This window comes from Vidua macroura, chromosome 33 (assembly GCF_024509145.1).
Source record: "Vidua macroura isolate BioBank_ID:100142 chromosome 33, ASM2450914v1, whole genome shotgun sequence".
Taxonomy (NCBI): domain Eukaryota; kingdom Metazoa; phylum Chordata; class Aves; order Passeriformes; family Viduidae; genus Vidua; species Vidua macroura.
In genome coordinates this window covers 838,343-852,304 of record NC_071603.1, presented here as the reverse complement: position 1 = coordinate 852,304, position 13,962 = coordinate 838,343, and the positions used below count along the sequence as shown (strand labels likewise).

General features: G+C 66.6%; 3 protein-coding genes across 7 annotated transcripts; 1 reads left to right on the top strand and 2 right to left on the bottom strand.

Annotated features, from left to right (window-relative positions):
* The first annotated feature begins 342 nt into the window (after positions 1 to 342).
* Positions 343 to 2,414, top strand: LOC128821051 (zinc finger and BTB domain-containing protein 3-like). Its single transcript, XM_054001922.1, is given in 3 exon segments — positions 343 to 409; positions 1,225 to 2,113; positions 2,116 to 2,414. Coding segments are annotated over 2 exon segments (1,095 nt in total). The 5' UTR covers positions 343 to 409; positions 1,225 to 1,228; the 3' UTR covers positions 2,326 to 2,414.
* A 926-nt stretch (positions 2,415 to 3,340) lies between these two features.
* On the bottom strand, positions 3,341 to 9,035 carry RCE1 (Ras converting CAAX endopeptidase 1). Its single transcript, XM_054001824.1, is given in 13 exon segments — positions 3,341 to 3,588; positions 3,590 to 3,651; positions 4,407 to 4,469; positions 4,777 to 4,848; positions 5,219 to 5,386; positions 6,350 to 6,413; positions 6,416 to 6,430; positions 7,011 to 7,052; positions 7,054 to 7,095; positions 7,203 to 7,305; positions 8,288 to 8,611; positions 8,654 to 8,692; positions 8,983 to 9,035. Coding segments are annotated over 13 exon segments (1,197 nt in total). The 3' UTR covers positions 3,341 to 3,438.
* On the bottom strand, positions 8,731 to 13,926 carry C33H11orf80 (chromosome 33 C11orf80 homolog). Of its 5 annotated transcripts, XM_054001915.1 has the most exons (15): positions 13,885 to 13,926; positions 13,362 to 13,482; positions 13,216 to 13,272; positions 12,887 to 12,984; positions 12,397 to 12,477; positions 12,252 to 12,307; positions 12,046 to 12,108; positions 11,355 to 11,523; positions 10,599 to 10,779; positions 10,359 to 10,508; positions 9,830 to 9,951; positions 9,647 to 9,757; positions 9,474 to 9,555; positions 9,324 to 9,397; positions 9,124 to 9,242 (listed from the first exon to the last, which is right to left on the bottom strand). In XM_054001915.1, exons 1-15 carry the CDS (start codon positions 13,906 to 13,908, stop codon positions 9,219 to 9,221), a joined length of 1,413 nt encoding a protein of 470 aa, XP_053857890.1. In that variant the 5' UTR covers positions 13,909 to 13,926; the 3' UTR covers positions 9,124 to 9,218. The 5 variants fall into 5 exon arrangements, 4 of the variants coding, with proteins under 4 accessions (XP_053857891.1, XP_053857890.1, XP_053857893.1 ...); XR_008441010.1 differs by lacking the exons at positions 9,474 to 9,555; positions 9,647 to 9,757 and adding an exon at positions 8,731 to 8,785 and having other exon boundaries at positions 8,845 to 9,242; XM_054001918.1 differs by lacking the exon at positions 9,647 to 9,757.
* Positions 13,927 to 13,962: the final 36 nt, after the last annotated feature.

Here is a 13,962-nt window from a genome sequence, read left to right as displayed (position 1 = left end):
AGCACAACCCAATCAGAGCGCGGCTCGGGGAAGAGGCGGGAACGCACCGTGAGGGCAGGACGGAAACCCAATGAAAGCGCGGGAACGCTGAGTGACACACTGCCGTGTCCAATCGGAATGCTGCTTTCAGCCGGTGCCCCGCCCCCGAGGGCTTCCGTGGCAACGCCCCACCCCGCGCTCATGGCAACCACCGCCCTGGCGACCGCGGCCCGTCCTTTTCCGAAGAGCCAATCAGCAGCGCGTACTCCTGAGTGGCGGCAAGCGCAGCCAATCAACGAACGCTCCTGGCACTGTTTGGCCCGGTCACACTGAGTGACAGGTTGATTAACCAATGAGAGCGGAGCGGCGGGCACGCCGGGGCCGCCAATCAGCGCGGGGAGGCGGGGCGTCGGCAGGCCGCGGCTTTGTGGTGAGCGGGGCCGGGGACGCTGGGGGGGAACTGGGACAAACTGGGACCAACTGGGACCAACTGGGCTGGACTGGGGCCGAGCGGGACTCGTGGGGCCGGCGCTGGGATTGACTGGGACGCGCCGGGGCTCAGCCAGGATTGACTGGGATGGGCCCCTTTGGGATTGACTGGGACCCAACGGGTGACAGGGCCAAACTGGGACTGGCTCGGCTGGGCTCACTGGGCTGGACTGGGATTGCCCGTGTGGCCCCTGCAGCCCCCCGGAATCCCGAACCTCCCCCTCCCCAGTTCCATCCCCCCCACCCCCGATGGAGTTCCCTGGGCTCTGACCCCGCTCTGATCCCCGTTTTTTCCCGATTTCCCCGCACAGCGCGATGGAGTTCCCCGAGCACTGATTGCCCATTTCCCCCGTTTTTCCCGATGGAGTTCCCCGAGCACTGATTGCCCATTTCCCCCGTTTTTTCCCCCATTTCCCCCGTTGTTCCCGATGGACTTCCCCGAGCACTGATTGCCCATTTCCCCCGTTTTTCCCCCCATTTCCCCGCGCAGCCCGATGGAGTTCCCCGAGCACTGATTGCCCATTTCCCCCGTTTTTCCCCCCATTTCCCCCGTTTTTCCCCCCATTTCCCCCGTTTTTCCCGATGGAGTTCCCCGAGCACTGATTGCCCATTTCCCCCGTTTTTCCCGATGGAGTTCCCCGAGCACTGATTGCCCATTTCCCCCGTTTTTGCCCCCATTTCCCCCGTTTTTCCCGATGGAGTTCCCCGAGCACTGATTGCCCATTTCCCCCGTTTTTCCCCCATTTCCCCGCGCAGCCCGATGGAGTTCCCCGAGCACAGCCGGCAGCTGCTGCGGGGGCTGCGGGAGCAGCGCTCCCGGGGGATCCTGTGCGACTGCACGGTGCTGGTGGGCACCGCGCCCTTCCCCGCGCACCGCGCCGTGCTGGCCGCCTGCAGCTCCTTCTTCCACCTGTGCTACGCCGAGCCGGGCGGCGCGGGAGGGGCGCGGGGCGCCGTGGTGGCCCTCAACAGCGACATCGTCACGGCGCCGGCCTTCGCGCTGCTGCTGGAGTTCATGTACGAGGGGCGGCTGGCGCTGGCCGCCCCGCTCGAGGACGTGCTGGCCGCCGCCAGCTACCTGCACATGAACGACGTGGTCAAGCTGTGCAAGAAGAAGCTGCAGGCGCGGGGCCCGGCCGAGGCCGACAGCACCAAGCGGGAGGAGGACGCCCCCAGCCCGCCCCCCGCCGCAGCCCCCGCCGCAGCCCCCGCTGCAGCCCCCCGCCGGGCGACGCGGGGACGCCGCCGGAGCCGCCGCTGGTGGACGCGGCCGACACGACCCAGCCCGGGGTCGGCGGCGAGCGACCCCCGCCCAGCCCCAGCAGCTCCAGCGAGGCCGCGCCGGGGCCCCGGAGCCGGCCCCCCGTCCGCGGGCGGGGGTCCCTGGGCCGCGCCCCCCGGCCCCGCCGGTGCCATCAAGGCCGAGGCCATCGTGATCTCGGACGAGGAGCCCGACGGCGCCCGCCGCCCTCCCGCGCCCCCTGCCCCGCCGCCGCCGCCGCCGCCTCCCCCGGCCCGAGCGGCGGGATTTGGGGAGGGGGCGGCGCTGGCCCCGGCGCTGGGGGGGCTGCGGGAGCCGCTGTTCCTGGCGCCGCTGGAGCCCCGCGGGGGCTTCGGGCTGTTCGCCGAGGAGGCCCCGACGTGCGCACGACCTGCGGGAAGACGTTCTCGTGCTCGTACACGCTGCGGCGCCACGCCACCGTGCACACCCGCGAGCGGCCCTACGAGTGCCGCCACTGCCTGCGCTCCTACACGCAGTCCGGGGACCTGTACCGGCACGTCCGCAAGGCCCACAGCCACGGCGGGCCCGCCCGCGGGCCCCGCGACCCCGCCCGCGACGGCGACAACCCGCCCTGACCGCCGCAGCCGCCCGGGGCACCGGCATGGACCGAGCCGAGCCGAGCCGAGCCGAGCCGGCGGCGGGGCTTGGACGGGGACACCGGGATGGGGATGGCTGCTGCCACCGGGGCCACCGGGACTGCGACACCTGTGCCGTGCTGAGCCACCGGGACTGCGACGCGTGCCCTGAGCGGGACCCCCGGGACGGTGACACCCGCTGGGAGCGGGCCCCGCCCGGGCGGTGACGGCGCCCGCCGGGAGCGCCGGGAGCGCGACCCCGCCCCGGGGGGAACCGGAGGGACGTGGGGGCGTGGCACCGCGCTGGGGGCGTGGCCTCTCGCGGGTGTACGGGGGTCACGCGCGAATAAAGCGACGCTGGACACGGACGGTGGGCGGAGATTGAAGGGGCGTGGCACTGCGTGGCACCGCCCACCGGCAGCGCCCCCTGGCGCCCGGGAGGACCCCGGTGCTGCCCCCGGTCCCGCTCGGTGCTGTCCCAGTTCCCCCCAGTCCGTCCCAGTCGCTTCCGCTGCCCTTCCAGCCCATCACGGTCATTCCCAGGCCCCTTCCATTCCCTCCCAGTCCCCCTAAACTCATCCCAGTCCCCCTAAATCCATCCCAGTTCCCCTAAACCCGCCCCAGTCCTTCCCAGCTCCCCCTAAATCCCTCCCAGTCCCCCCCCATTCCCATCCCAGTCCCCCCAGTCCCTCCCAGTTCCCCTAAATCCATCCCAGTCCCTCCCACTCCCATCCCAGCTCCCCCTAAATCCATCCCAGTCCCCTCCAGTTCCTCCCAGTTCCCCTAAACCCATCCCAGTCCCTCCCAGTTCCCCTAAACCCATCCCAGTCCCCCTAAATCCATCCCAGTTCCCCTAAACCCGCCCCAGTCCTTCCCAGCTCCCCCTAAATCCCTCCCAGTCCCCCCCCATTCCCATCCCAGTCCCCCCCATTCCCTCCCAGTTCCCCTAAACCCATCCCAGTCCCCCCCCCCACTCCCATCCCAGTCCCCCCCAGTCCATCCCAGTGCGCCCCACAAGCCTTAAACCACTTTAATCACAAAAATAGACTCTGTGCGGCGGCTCCTATAAAAACGGGGGGCTTTGGGGGGAGGGGCGGGCGCCCCCCGCCCGTGTCAGGAGCAGGCGGGGGGGTCGCGGCAGGGGGGGCGCGCCCCGAAGAAGGCGGGCTCGGTCAGGGGGTGCAGCAGCAGCAGGAAGCCCAGCACCCCCAGCAGGTAGGCGGGCAGCAGCGCCCGGCGCCGCGGGTGCCCCAGGGCCGCGCCCCAGCGCCGGGAAGCCCATGGAGTTACAGAAGGAGTGGCACAGCACCGGCCCCGCCAGGTGACCTGGGGACAGCCACCGCCAGGCTGGCACCCCGGAAACGCAGCGGGCACCCCGGAAACGCAGCGGGCACCCCGGGGTCATCGGCACCCACCCAGCCCCCCGCCCAGTGCCGGGGTCACAGCAGAGTGCCCCCCCCCCCCCCCAAATCACCCCAGGGAGTTACAGGAGGAGTGGAACGGCCCCGGGGGGTGAGCTGGGGAGCCCAAAAACACCTGGGGACAGGGACATGGGGATTGGGGACACCAAAATCCACCCCAAAAACATCTGAGGACACGGAAATGGGGATTGGGACCCCAAAAACAAAAGGGGACAGGGACATGGGAACTGGGGACCCCAAAAACCCTCCCCAAACGCTCCTGGGGACACGGAAATGGGGATTGGGGACACCAAAAACCCACCCCAAAAACAAATGGGGACACGGAAATGGGGATTGGGGACCCCAAAACCCACCTGGGGACAGGGACACTGGGATTGGGGACCCCAAAATCCACCTGGGGACAGGGACACGGGGACTGGGGACCCCAAAAAACCCACCTGGGGACAGGGACACTGGGATTGGGGACCCCAAAATCCACCTGGGGACAGGGACACGGGGATTGGGGACCCCAAAAAATACACCTGGGGACAAGGACACGGGGACTGGGGACCCCAAAACCAAAAGGGGACAGGGACACAGGGGACTGGGGACCCCAAAAACAAAAGGGGACAGGGACACGGGGATTGGGGACCCCACAACCCCCCCGGCCCCCAAACCCACCGGTCCTGAGGAACAGGAAGGCCGTGTAGGCCCCGAACACGGCCGTGTAGGAGAACTGGAATGCTGGGAGGGGGGAAAGGGGGGTCAGGGACACCCCAAAACCCCCGTGGAGACCCCCAAACCCCCACAGGCCACCATGAAAACCCCCCAGACTCCCTAAATCCTCACCCTGGACACCCAAAATTCCCTCAGGACACCCCAAATCCTTCCCCTGGTCATCCCTGGACACCCCAAATTCCTCCTTGACATCTGGGAGAACCCCAAATTCCCCACAGACACCCCAAATCTTCACCCTGGAGATCCCAAACTCCCTCAAGACACCCCTGGACCCCCCCCAAATTCCCCCCAGACCCCCCAAAACCCCCCTCACCTGCTGCCATGAAGATGCTGCCGACGGAGCCGTGGCGGAAGCGGAGCTGCTCGATCACGTGGTGGAAATGGGCTGGGGGAGCAGGGTTTGGGGTTTTGGGGGGGTTTGGGGTTTTTGGGGGGTTTTGGGGCGTCCAGGAACGTTCAGGGGTGCAGGGGAGGGGAGTCAGTGGGAGTTTTGGGGGGATTTTGGGGTTATTTTATGGTCCCACTCACCAACCCCAGAGAACAGGGGGCAGGCCAGTATGGAGGGGTTTTGGGGGGGTTTTGGGATATTTTGGGGGTTTCAGTTACCAACCCTAAAGAACAAAGAACAGACCAACACTGGGAACTGTTCTGGGGTGTTCTTAGGGTTCTACTCACCAACCTCAAAGAAGAGAACCCAGGCCAGCACAGGGGGGGTATTTTGGGGTATTTTTGGGATATTTTAAGGTCCCACTCACCAACCCCAAAGAACAGGGGGCAGGCCAGCACGGCGGGGCCGGGCCCCGTGCAGGGCACCAGCATGGGCAGCATGCAGGCCCTGAACACCAACTCCTCCGTCAGCGGGGCCACCACCTGGTTCCGCAGCCAGCGCACGTCCCCCAGGCACAGCGCCCACACCCGCGGGTCTGGGGGACCCCAAAAACCCCCGAGAGCTGAGCCCCAAAATCCCAAACACGACAAACCACAAAAACCCCAAAAAAACCCCAAAAAAACCCAGCCCTGGTTCTGTAGCCATAGCACATCCCCCCAGGCACAGCGCCCACACCCGCGGGTTTGGGGGACCCCAAATCCCACAGAACTGATCCCCAAAATCCCATAGAACTGAGCCCCAAAATCCCACAGAACTGACCCCCAAAATCCCATAGAACTGACCCCCAAAATCCCACAGAATTGATCCCCAAATCCCACAGAACTGACCCCCAAAATCCCACAGAACTGACCCCCAAATCCCACAGAACTGAGCCCCAAAATCCCACAGAACTGACCCCAAAATCCCATAGAACTGATCCAGAAATCCCATAGAACTGATCCAGAAATCCCACAGAACTGAGTCCCAAAATCCCACAGAACTGAGCCCCAAAATCCCACAGAACTGATCCCTAAATTCCACAGAACTGAGCCCCAAAATCCCACAGAACTGACCCCCAAAATCCCATAGAACTGATCCAGAAATCCCATAGAACTGATCCAGAAATCCCACAGAACTGAGTCCCAAAATCCCACAGAACTGAGCCCCAAAATCCCACAGAACTGATCCCTAAATTCCACAGAACTGACCCCCAAAATCCCACAGAATTGATCCCCAAATCCCACAGAACTGATCCCCAAATCCCAGAGAACTGAGCCCCAAATCCCACAGAACTGATCCCCAAATCCCACAGAATTGATCCCCAAATCCCAGTTTCCCACAGGCTCCCCAAACCCAATAAAAACCCAAAACCACCCCAAACTCCCCCATTTCCCCACTCAGCCCCTCCCCAACCCCCCCCCCATTCCATTCCCTGTGTTGGGGACCCCCTGCTCCCCCCAAACCCCAATTCCTGAGCCCCCCAAATTGGCACCCCCTCCCCAAATTGTCCCCCCCTTACCCAGGGCCACCCTGATGCCATCGAGCCACCGCCAGGGACAGTCCATGGACAGCTGGATCAGGGGGTCCCCAGGAACAGGATCTGGGGGTCGGGGGGATTTGGGGGGGTCAGGGGGGGGTCGCACCCCCCTTTTCCATCCCCTGGGGGGTCAAAGGGGGGATCTGGGGGGAGGTTCCCCATTTTCCACCATGGGGAGTGGGCAGGATTTGGGGTCTGGGGGGATTTGGGGGGCAGGGGGGGGTCTAGAGAGATTTAAAGGTCTCAGAAGGGTTTTGGGGGGCTTGGGGAGAGTTTTGGGGGGTCCCAGAGGGGTTTTGGGGGGGGTCCCAGCCCCTCTCACACCCCACCCCGGTGAACCTGGAGCACTGCCAGAGAATCTGGGGGGGGTCCTGGGGGAGATCAGAGGGGTTTTGGGGGTCCCTAGGGGGGTCCTGAGGGTGTTTTGGGGGGTGTTGAGTGGATTTTGGGGGGTCCTGAGTGGGGTTTTGGGGGTCCCAGGGGGGGGTCCCACGCCCAGCACACATAAAAGGCCCAGGTAGAGCATTTCGGGGGGGGGCTCATTAAATTCTGGGGGGGGGGTCCTGGGGGTCAGGGGGATTTGGGGGATGCCCCGGGGTGTCGTGGGGAGGTTTTTGGGGGGTCGCAGCCCCCCCAGACCCACCATGGTGAGCAGCAGAGGCAGCAGCGTGGCCGGGAGCAAGCCCCTCGAGGCGCAGCCCCAGCAGCGCGGGCAGGGGGGTGTCAGCCTGGGGAGGGGGGAGTGGGGGGGGTCAGCACGGTCTGGGGGGGGGGGCGGGGGCTCTGGGACCCCCCCCTCGGTTTTTGGGGACCCCCCTTCCCTCCCCGAGCTCACCTTGACCCCCGTGAGCTCCTTCCAGAGCCACACCAGGGCCGGGGACAGCCCCGACACCACCAGGACGCTGGTGAAGCGGCGCTTGATCACCGCCGGGTGGTCCCTGGGGAGGGGGCCGGGGGGGGGTGTTTGCACCCCAAAATCCCCCCCGGGGGTCCCCCCCGACACCCCCCAGGCACTGAGGAGACCCCCCCCCCACCACCACCAGCCCTTTCTGTGCACATAAAATCCCCCCCAAAACTCCCACGGGTGCGGCCCAACGCTATGGACACCCCAAGGACCACACAGAGCACCCCCAAATCCCCCCCCCAGGGACCCCAAATCCCCCCCCCCAGGGACCCCAAATCCCCCCCCCCGGGACCCCAAATCCCACCCAGAGACCCCCCCCAATACCCTGGACACGCCCCCATCCCCCCCCATAATCCACAGACCCCCCCAAATTCCTCCCCAGGTGTCCCATAGGCATCCAAGTCCCTCCTTGATCCCGTGCGTGTCCCAAACCCCCCAAATCCCCCTGGGGCCCCCCACAGACCCCTCAAACCCCCCCGAGACCCCCTGAACTCCCCCCAAATCGCCCCCCAGACACCCCAAATCCCCCGCAGGTGCCCCACAAACCCCTCAGACCCCTCCTCGATCCACCGTGCTTGCCCCCAGCCCCCTGAATCCCCCCCAAATTCTTCCCAGACCCCTCAAAACCTCCCCAAGTCCCCTCCCAGCCCCCCTCAAACCCCCCCCCCAGACCCCCTAAATCCGCTCCGAATCCCCCCCGAATCCCTCCCAGCCTTCCAAGTCCCTCCCAGATCCCTCCCAGAACCCCCAACCCCCCCCCCCAGACACCCCCGAATCCCTCCCAGCCCTCCAACTCCCCCCCAAATCCTCCCCAGACCCCCTAAATCCCCCCCAAATCCCATCCCAGACACCCCCGAATCCCTCCCAGCCTTCCAAGTCCCCCCCAAATCCCCCCAGAATCCCTCCCAGCCCTCCAAGTCCCCCCCAAATCCTCCCCAGACCCCCTAAATCCCCCCCAAATCCCCCCAAATCCCTCCCAGACCCCCCGAATCCCCCCCCAGCCCCCGCGGCCGTACCTGGGCAGGGGGCTGCCCCACACGTACAGGCTGCCCACGTAGGAGCAGGCCAGGCTGAGGCAGCCGAGCACCGCGGCCCAGCACGGCCCGGCCCCGGCGGCTCCGGGCGCCGCTCCCGACCCCGGCCCGGCCCAGGGGGGAACCGGGGGGCTGCGGGGCCGCCATGGCGGGGCGGGGCCTGCGCGGGGGGCGGGGCGAGGGGCGGGGCGCTGTGCGCGGCGGGCGGGGCTTGTTGATGTGGTGGGTGGTGTTATGTAAATGAGGGTGGAGACAGTGGTGGGCGGGGCGATTGGGTTGGGCGGGAAATTCGGGGACTGGGAGAAACTGGGGGGGACTGGGAGAAACTGGGGGGGACTGGGAGAAAACTGGGGGGGACTGGGATGGACTGGGAGAAACTGGGATGGACTGGGAAACTGGGGGACTGGGGGGGACTGGGAGAAACAGGGAACTGGAAAAAATTAGGATGGACTGGGAGAAACTGAGATGGACTGGGAGAAACTGGGGGGACTGGGATGGACTGGGAGAAACTGGGATGGATTGGGAGAAACTGGAGGGACTGGGGGGGACTGGGAGAAATTATGATGGACTGGAAGAAACTGGGGGGACTGGGAGAAACTGGGAAAGTGGGAGGGACTGGGATCAACAGGAGACACCAACTGCGGGAACCAGAAATGACTGGGACAACTGGGAGTGACCGTGGGAAACTGGGAGCACTGGGGGAACTGGGATCAATGGGGAGAGTCAACATTAACTGGGGGAACTGGGACTGACTGGGAGAACTGGGATTTCGAGCAGTCACTGGGGGTGAGTGGAGAAAATGAAACCCATGGAAGGAACTGGGACCAACTGGTGTAAACTGGGATGAGGCAGGACTGGGGAAACTGGGAGCACTGGGAGGGCACTGGGATGGGAGGGGGCTCTGTCCTGTCCCTCAGAGCGTCCACTCCTCGGGGTCCTGCAGTTGGGGGGTCCTGGGGGTTACTGGGAGGGTCCCGGGGGTTACTGGGGGTTACTGGGAGGGACCCCCAAACCCCACCTGGCTGCAGTTGCTCCGGGGCCCTTCCTCCTCCTCCTCCTCCCTCCGCCCCCTGCGCTGCTTTTGGGGGGTGCCTGGGGGGCACGGGGGGGGTTCAGTGCCCCGGGGGGGTTTTGGGGACCCTCCCCAAATCCCCCTTTTCCCCCTCACCCCCGCGGGGCAGCCCCGGCCGGCGCGAAACCTCGGCCCATCTGCGGCGCGCGGCCGCCGCCAGCGCCGGCGTGTCCTGCACCTGGGGGGGGGGTGGGGGGGACACGGTGACACCGGGGACACCCCCAAAACCCCCCCTGCCCCGGGGGGAACCCCCCCCCGAACCCCCAAACCTGCAGGGCGCCCAGGCAGGCGCTGCGGAAGCGGCCGCTGGAGCTGGCGGCCACCACGGCCGTCACCGCGGCCACCGCCAGGGCCTGGGCTCGGGCCACGCGCTGCTGGGCCTGCAAGGGGGGGGTTTGGGGGGTCACGGGGGAATTGGGGGGGTCGGGGGGACCCCAAAAGCCCGCACCCACCTGGTGCTGGCGGCGCAGCTCCCCCAGGAGGGGGTGCAGGAGGGCCCGGAGCCCCCGGGCCAGCGCGGGGCGGCCGAGGCGCAGCGTGGGCTCCAGCTGGGCCAGGAGCAGCCGGCGCGTCCCTGGGGGGGGGACCCCGGATTTTGGGGGGGGTCCTCGAACCGTGGGGGACCCCCCCAGAGCGAGGGGACACCCCTGAACCACGGGGATAACCCCAAAACCAAGGGGACACCCCCAAACCTTGGGGTCAGCCCAGCTCGGTGGCTGAGCTGGAATGGGGAGTCTGGAGGGGGGCACCCCAAAATCGTGGGGACACCCCCAAAATCTTGGGGACACCCCTGGAACAAGGAGACAGCCCAGAGGGACAACCCCAAACCACAGGGACACCCCCAAAACGATGAGGAGACCTCACAGAGCTCAGGGACAGCCCTAAAGTTTGGGGACCCTCTTGAGCCACGGGGACACCCCCAAAACTTGGGGACACCCCCAGAGCTTGGGGACACCCCCAAAATCGGGATCCCCCCCTTACCTGCATCGTACCCCCCAAAGGGGTCCCGGTGCCGCAGGAAGAGGAAAACCAGGAGGGTTTTGGGGTCCCCCTCGGGGGAAGTTTGGGGGTCCCCGTCCCCCTCAGGGGGGTCCCAGCGCACCCCAAAGGTGACATCGGGGGGCACCGGTTCTGTGGGGACAACACGGGGGGGCTGAGCGAGGGGGGAGCCCCGAAATTCCCCCTAAAATCCCCCCAAAAAACCCTGGAACTCCAACGGACCTTCCTCATCCTCACAGCAGCCTCGGGGGTCCGGGGGGTTTTTGGGGTCCGGGGGGTTTTGGGGGTTCAGGGGGGTCACAGCCAGGCCAAAGCCCCCCCAGTCCCCGAGCAGAGAGGGGTCCTGCAGGGTTGGGGGGGCCGGGGGGGGCACGGGGACCCCCGCGGGGTCGAACAGGTAAAGGTGGGACGGTCAAGGAGAACAACGGGGGGGGGGGGATGGGGCCCCCCAAAATCCCCCAGAACCCCAAATCCCACCTGGGCATCCCGAGATCCCCCAGGGAACCCAAATTTCCCCCCAGCCCAGCACCCTGAGACCCCCCCTTGGACAAGCCAAAACCCCCCCCCGGGCTCTCTGAGACCCCTCCCGGGCACCCCAAATCCCCCTGGACACCCCAAAAACACTCAGGTACCCCAAATCTTCCCCTGAACACCCCAAATCCCACCCTGGGCACCCTTCAGGTGTCCCAAAACCCCCACAAACACCCCAAATCCCACCCCAAACACCCCAAACCCTCCCTGAACACCACAAATCCCACCCCAAGACCCCAAATCCCCCCTTGAACACCCCAAATCCCCCCCCAAATCCCAACCTGAACACCCCAAATCTCCCCCCCAAACACCCCAAACCCTCCCTGAACACCCCAAACCCCACCCCAAGACCCCAAATCCCCCCTGAACACCCCAAATCTCCCCCCCAAACACCCCAAATCCGTTCCCAAACACCCCAAGCCCCCCAGGTGCCCCCCGCCCGGATATTTGCACTCGGCAGAGGGGGGGTCCGTGCCCGGGGGGGGTCCCGGGGGGGCCGAGGGCGCTGACCGGGAGCAGCTCCAGGTCCCCCCCGAAGCCCGCGGCCGCCAGCGGGGGCGGCACCGGCAGCGGCAGCGGCAGCCCCGGGCTCGGGCGGAGGCGGCTGCAGGGCGGCCTGGGGGGAACGGACCCGTCCGGACCAGTACGGACCAGTACAGACCAGTCCGGACCAGTTCGGACCAGTTCGGACCAGTCCGGACCAGTCTATCACACCCAGTTCATCCCAGTTCATCCCAGTTTGTCTCTCTCTGTTCCGACCTGTCCCAGTCCATCCCAGTTCACTCCAGTCTATCCCAGTATCACCTCGCTGCATCCCAGTCCCTCCCAGTCCTTTCCAGTTCGTGTCCCAGTGCATCCCAGTCCTGAACCCCCCACCAGTCCCTCCCAGACAATCCCAGTCCATCCCATCCCAATCTAATCCCAGTCTCTCCCAGTTCCCCCCAGTCCCTCCCTCCCATCCCCTCCCAGCCCCTCCCAGTCTAATTCCATCCCCTCCCAGTCCCTCCCAGTTCTCTCAATCCATTCCCATCCCATCCCAGTCCCTCCCAGTCCAATCCCATCCCTTCCCACTCCCCCCCAGTCCATCCCAGTCCATCCCAGTCCCTCCCAGTCCATCCCAGTCCCTCCCAGTCCGTACCCAGTGAAGTGCCGGCTCTGCACCCTCAGCCTGGTTCCCGCCTGTGCCCAGGGGGGCTCCGGGCTGGGGGACACGGCGGGGGGGGGGGGGAACACCCCAATTAGGGGGTCCCCAGGAGTGGGGTGAGCCCAGTTAGGGCTGGGGGATCCCAGTGCGGGTGCCCCCAAGGTGGGGGTGTCCCCAGTTTGGGGGTGCGGGGGTCTCACCTCAGCCTTCGGGACGTGACGTTCCCATCGATGCTGGCACAGAAATGGAACTCGACCTGGAGGGGGGGGGGGGGCGCGCGGGGGGGGGTCACTGGGGAACCCCCTCCCCTTTTTGGGGACCCCCAAACCCCCTCCCCAACGGTACCTCGGGGTGCACGAGGCTGGTCCGGTGCAGGAGCCGCCACAGGGACCCCCGGGCGGGGCTCAGCGGGGGGGGGTGACAGATCTGGGGGGGCACGGGGGGGGTCCCCAAAATCCCCCACGACCCCCGGGGGGGAGGGGGGGCAGATCTGGAGGGCCTACACCCCCCAAGGAACTGGGCCCAGTTTGGGGGTGTCCCCACCCCATCCCCCCTTGTGTTTTGTGGGGTCTCAGCCCCCTCCCCACCCCGTGACCCCATTTCCCCTCCCCCCCCCCCCCGTGACCCCATTATTTCCCCCCCACCCCCCCAAATCCAGGCCACCCCGACTATTTTTATCCTCCCGCCCCAATTCCCACTCCCGAGGGGCTCCCGGAGCCCCCCCCGACCCCAATTCCCCCCCCCCCCCCTCAAGGTGACTTTGGGGGGGCTGGGAAAGAGCACAGAGAGAGGGGGGGGACCCCAAAATCCCCCCCAGCCCCCCCCCAAAACTCACCTGGAAGCTCCTTTGCACCTGAGCCCGGGCCAGGATCCGCCCGCAGCAGGGGGGGGGATTTGGGGGGGCTCCCGGCAGCTCCTGCACCCCCCGGGGGGCTGGGAGGGATTTTGGGGGGATTTAGGGGGCTTGGGGAGGGGGTGGGGGGGTTAGAGGTTTAGGGGACCCCCAGTGGGGCTGGGGAGGAGATTGAGAGGATTTAGGGGGTCCCTGAGAGGTTTTGGGGGGCTCTTACAGGAGTTGGGGGGGTCAGGGGGTCACTGAGAGGTTTTGGGGGGGGTCTCTGGGGGGTTTTTGGGGGTCTCTGGGGGGTTTTGGGGGTCTCTTACCACCCCCCCCGAGCGTTTCAGGGTCGAGGTCACGGCTGAGGGGTCCCGTGGCTGCCACTGGAAAAGGGGGGGGGGGGTCGGGGGGGTCTGAGGGGAGCCTGGACCCCCCCAGGACCCCCCAGGACCCCCCAGGACCCCCCACCCACCTGTGAGGGTGCAGAGGGGCCCCCCCAGGGCCCCCCCCGCCGTCAGGGCCACCAGCAGAGCTCCCCGTCGGGGCTCCCCGTTTTTGGGGGTCCCCAGGGCCACCAGCAGCTGCTCCAGGACCTGCAGGGCCGGGAGAGGTCGTGAGACCCCAAACCCCCCCTCCCCAAAACCCCAAAAATCCCCCCTGCTCCTTCCAAGGGAGCCCAGAGACCCCCAAACCCCCCCAACCTATCTGGGGACCCTCACCACCCCCCAAATCCCCTCAAAAACTTCCCTCGGGACCCTCGACCCCTCACAGAGACCCCTTAGGGGCCCCCAGCCCACTTTAGTGACCACTGACCCCTCACAGTGACCCCCAGAGAGGCCCCCAATACCCGCCAAGCCCTATAACCCTCCTTAGTGACCCCTCAGAACCCCCAAAACCACCCCCAGGAACCCGTAAAGCTCCCACAACCCTCTCTAGTGACCCCTGACCTCAAAAAAACCTCAAAAAAACCCCCAAAACCCCCCTGGCCCCCTCACCGCCCTCACGGCCTCCTCCGCCATCTTTGCCCCGCTCTCCCCTCAGCGCCCCCTGGCGGGTGGCGGGAAACCCCCCCC